Source organism: Gavialis gangeticus, unplaced genomic scaffold (genome assembly GCF_001723915.1).
Source record: "Gavialis gangeticus isolate Ggan-Ray unplaced genomic scaffold, GavGan_comp1, whole genome shotgun sequence".
NCBI classification, from domain to species: domain Eukaryota; kingdom Metazoa; phylum Chordata; order Crocodylia; family Gavialidae; genus Gavialis; species Gavialis gangeticus.
This window is the reverse complement of record NW_017729022.1, coordinates 177069388-177073873: the sequence shown is the minus strand read 5'-3', so window position 1 is coordinate 177073873 and position 4486 is coordinate 177069388. Positions and strand designations below refer to the sequence as shown.

At 36.3% G+C, this 4486-nt stretch overlaps 1 protein-coding gene across 1 annotated transcript in view; it reads right to left on the bottom strand.

The window, feature by feature from the left end:
• Positions 1-1053: 1053 nt before the first annotated feature.
• Positions 1054-4486, bottom strand: part of PPP3R1 (protein phosphatase 3 regulatory subunit B, alpha) — a 35171-nt gene continuing 31738 nt past the window's right edge. The window contains exon 5 of the mRNA XM_019516566.1: positions 1054-3241. Coding sequence (XP_019372111.1) covers positions 3194-3241 — 48 coding nt within the window. The 3' untranslated portion in view covers positions 1054-3193. The remainder of the gene's footprint in view (positions 3242-4486) is intronic.

Here is a 4486-nt window from a genome sequence, read left to right as displayed (position 1 = left end):
ACCCCTGAATCTATCTACATCTTACTGAAGCCAATTTTGTTAATATTTGCTCAATTACATAGGTCACCAGGTATCTGATGATTTGAGAGGATGACATTAAACATGCAACGAAATGAAACAGTCCAGGCCAATCTATCTAGTACACTAAACACAAATTTCAGAAGGGAAGGGCGTGTGTCCCAGTGTACAATTTACAACTTAAACTAAATATGCCAACATACCAAGTGACAATTTGTGTAAAGGAAGTGTTGTGCTTCTTGTCATTCCAAGTCTATAGATGCAGAACACAAGTTGCCAGAGGATTTTTCTTAAGGTAAGTGGAGAATGAATAGAAGCCGATCTGAAAGAAGTCATGAGTGGCACACTGAACCATGTCAAAATCCTAACTCTGGGCCAGCCCCAAATGGGAGCTTCTGGACTGATGCAAAGGCAGTAAAAAAAATTTGCTTCCAGTTTAAGTAAGAGGTCTTTAGAAGTAAGACAAGCTTTTCAGTAAGTCTTACTGAGTTGAGAAAGACATTGGAAGAAGAGGGTAGACAAAGACAGCTCTAAGGTGCTTGTCATCACGCATCCAGTTGAACTTTTACCACAACTGTGCCCCAGAACATAGGTGGGATCTAACAGGCAGCATGTCTTTTGGATTGACAGATGAGAACACAGAAGTGGAAGAAAGAAATTAACCCCTTTACAGAGTTGTGCCCCAGTGAACAAACCAACCCCTCAAAACACTGGTGCTCATTGCAAATGGAAGATGACTGGCACTACTCCCAGAAACAGCTGCTGTCCCCGCTTGGCAGAGGTACTTCAAGAGCAATTTTATAGGCTTTAATCATCATTTTAGTTAAATAATAAACCTAGAATGCTGAGCTTTTGTATCTTTTTTTTTTTTTTTTTTTTAAAAAAAAAAAAAAAAACCCAGACTTTTTGGTTTTTTTTTTAAAAAAAAACCCGAAAATTGTGCTTTTTTTTTTTTTTTTTTTTTTTTTAAACACAAGAAAAAATACCCCAGCATGTATGCAAAAAATTCAACAAAAGTATTCAGAATACTTTCTGGCAAGATTCAAATATTTTATTTTTTATTCATACAGTATGAAGGTTCCTATAGTTCCCACAACATATGATGTAGCATGCAGAGGAAAAACTAAAACATTCAACATAAACCATTTCCCCCACGCAAACTAAAAAACCTCATCCCCCCCATTAAGGAAGTAACATTAGCACTATCTTCTAGAACGCCAGCCAAGATATGCACAAGCAAGTAAGAGAAATAGCATCTGCTAAAATGTTTGTAACAAATATTTATGTACAAAAAATTCACAAAAGACTAGGTTCCCCCTTGAAGCAGAGCACATGGCAGTTGACACTGGAACAGATACCATCACTGGCTGGGATTATAAGCCACGTACTGATCCAGAGGAAGAAGGTTACATGTAGTGGAGATTTTCGGTTGAACATTAACATTTACCAAAAAGTTTGGCAACATTACCTTTTTAAATTATGCAAATTATGTAAACAAGAGGAACATTTCAAATCGATCTACATGCAAAACTTCATGTCATGCAAGGACACCAAGCACCTGGATTTCTCTCTCTCAGACAGAGCCCATGATGTGCAGCACTCAGTTGAAGGAACAGCTATGGCAGACAGGTGCTTGATTTAAAGTAGGTTCATACAACCTGCACTTCCCACAGCTGATTATAAAATAACTTTTATAGAAAAACTACTATACAGGAAAGATGTACTACCCTAAAAATCTAGCAAATGTGTTTTTCTTCCAGCCAATAGTACCATTGCAGAAAAGGGAAGGGATGATAGAAAGTTGTTAAATGTGTCCTGCTACTTTTATATCACACAAATATATCAAGTTACCATCCATTACAAGTCATGATATGGACAAATCTAGAAAATAAAAAGAAAAGAAAAAACAACTCTCCAAGTAAAGGATTGGAGAAAAGCAAGAGGTATAAAATTTAGATGTGAAGTTTTCCTCCTCTATGGCATAGGTTAACAAGATTTTCCCCCTGTATGAATCCTATATACATACATTTATTTATATATATTTATATATATAAAATATTACCAGTTATTTATGCTACCTGTAGTACTTTTTAAAAAGCAGAAGGGAAACTACTATGGTTGAAACATAATAAATTTAATGGCAAGAAACAAGGTATCATCTCACTAAGCACTATATAAAATAAGTGGATGGGAATCCTGCACAATTCTATCAATCCTAAGTTTGTTAAGCAAAGCACAAGAGAAATCATGAATGCACCAAACATCTTCAGATGCTGCATCTAAAATGAATCCGTAGCAACTGCTATACATTTGCTTAGGGATATTTACTAAAATGTAACTGCCCCCAGTTACAGGTGACAGAATGAAATGGCCATAAAAGCACTCTACAGCTTCTACATGCACACAGGCCTAGTTCTTGGCATTAGCATCATACTATATTCTCATATTAAGTAGAACTGTACTAAAAGTTAAGCAAAGAGACACAGTCCCTGGTAATATATTAACAGGTATAAATAAAACTTAGTCTCTCTGTTACAGAAATGTAATTAAAGTAAATTAGCAGGAAGCAGTGCTTTGTCAGCCAGTCAATATATAGAAGCCTCTGAACATTCACAGGAAAAGGAAAACAGTTGACCTAACACCCAGTTAAAGTTTTACATTCTTTTACTATATATATATAAAACTGTGTGAAATAAAAGTAAGGATGTATAACCATATATTGAACTGTTAATGTTCTGCTTGGCACTTTATACTCTAGTTTTGTTTCTGAATCAAGTATATTAAATTAAAGCCCACCTAACTACTACCTATAGAAAGCTACATATATATCTATATATAAATACACACACACACATATATATATATAGATAGATATTTCCTTGTTATAAAAGATGATGAAAAATAAATTAAAAAGCCAACCCCTTCCCTTTCTCCACCACACTGATATGCTCTTTCCATCTTGCTGTCCTTCAGACTTTAAAGTGCTACACTGAGTTATTGAGAGAATAAAAGTTCAATAACACTTAGTTGGCTTCATGAGGCTCATGTTGGAAAATGTGGCTTCACAGAGAAAAATACTTCCATTTAAATACACAGAGAGCGTTGCTGGACGTCTTGAGCAGATCTTCAGAGATGGAGAAGAAAGCAAAAGTGTTGGGTGGTGCCCTAAAAAGAGTCACACATCTACCACCATTTTTTTGTGGATATCTAGGCCTCCTACAACCTGGAATGGAAATAAAGTTCAATAAGAAACCAGAATTAAGGATAGCTGGCATAGCAACAAATGAACATAAATAGGTTCACACTTAAATTTAAAGCTCCATTACCTGTAGCTGGTTGCCTTTCAACTAATCCCTTGCTTTCTGACCTCTCCACACCAATACATGGAAGGCCAAATTCACAAGTAATATTTAAAGTGCAATAAATTACAAGTCTGTATGTGTAACACAATCCACAGCAAGGATCCTGAAGAAAGAGATCCACTTCTACTGACCTCTATTTACTATAAATTGAGATCTTAATTGGGTTTGGTTATATATTGCCCAGTTCACAAGTATGATTCAGCTATGTATCATAACTCAACTACATTTTAAGTTCATATTACTTTAATTCTGACTTCAAATGGAAAAAAAAATCCTCCTAGTCCTTTTTAGGGCCGGAGTTTCAGAGTTCATTGAGACACAAAGGGACATTACCACCAACTGTTGGAGAGCATGAATTACAAAAGTTACATTGTTCTGATAATTAATCCTTTCTATCCCCTTCCATTTCGACATTTTTGCAGTGGATCCGTTACAAAGTGCTTGAGTTGGACAACTGTCCAACAATATAAAAACACATGTTCCTAGTTCTTGAGGCTGTGCATGCTTGCTACAAGGTGCCTCCATCTTACACAGGGGGTGATCTGCCCAAAGTTAGACAATTGAGTAAACTGTTTTTACTAACCCTCCCCAGCATCCTAAAATTGCATCTAAATGAAGAGACACTCTAATTGGAAAGAGTTTAGTGTCTTGTGCCAACACCTGCCAGCAAAGTAAAAGTCAGACAGTCTGACAAAGTACCTAATGAAACACATCCTTATTCATTTGTGATTACTCAGCTTCCCTGTGGCCTTGATGATAATTTTGTACGGAGCCAGGATGGAAAGGAGAGGGGAGGGGGAAGAAATCAGGAGAACATTTTTTCTTTTTAGTTCCTTGTAATGAAATGTAGCTGCTGACAGCAAGCTCAACCAGGTCTCCAGAGATCATTGTTGGTCTACAACTATGGTTTTGGAACCACAGCTTTCTACCATACAAACTCTTAAAATCTGCAGCCTGCATTTCTGGTTTCTCAATTTAAAAAACACAGTTGGTGCACATACTAAATTCCAGGCCATTCTAATTCAGTCTGGTTTTATAGACCTCAAAAAAGAGTGTTGAAAAAATTCTTTGGTATTCCATTTTTAACAGTAATTTGGGGGGGGGGG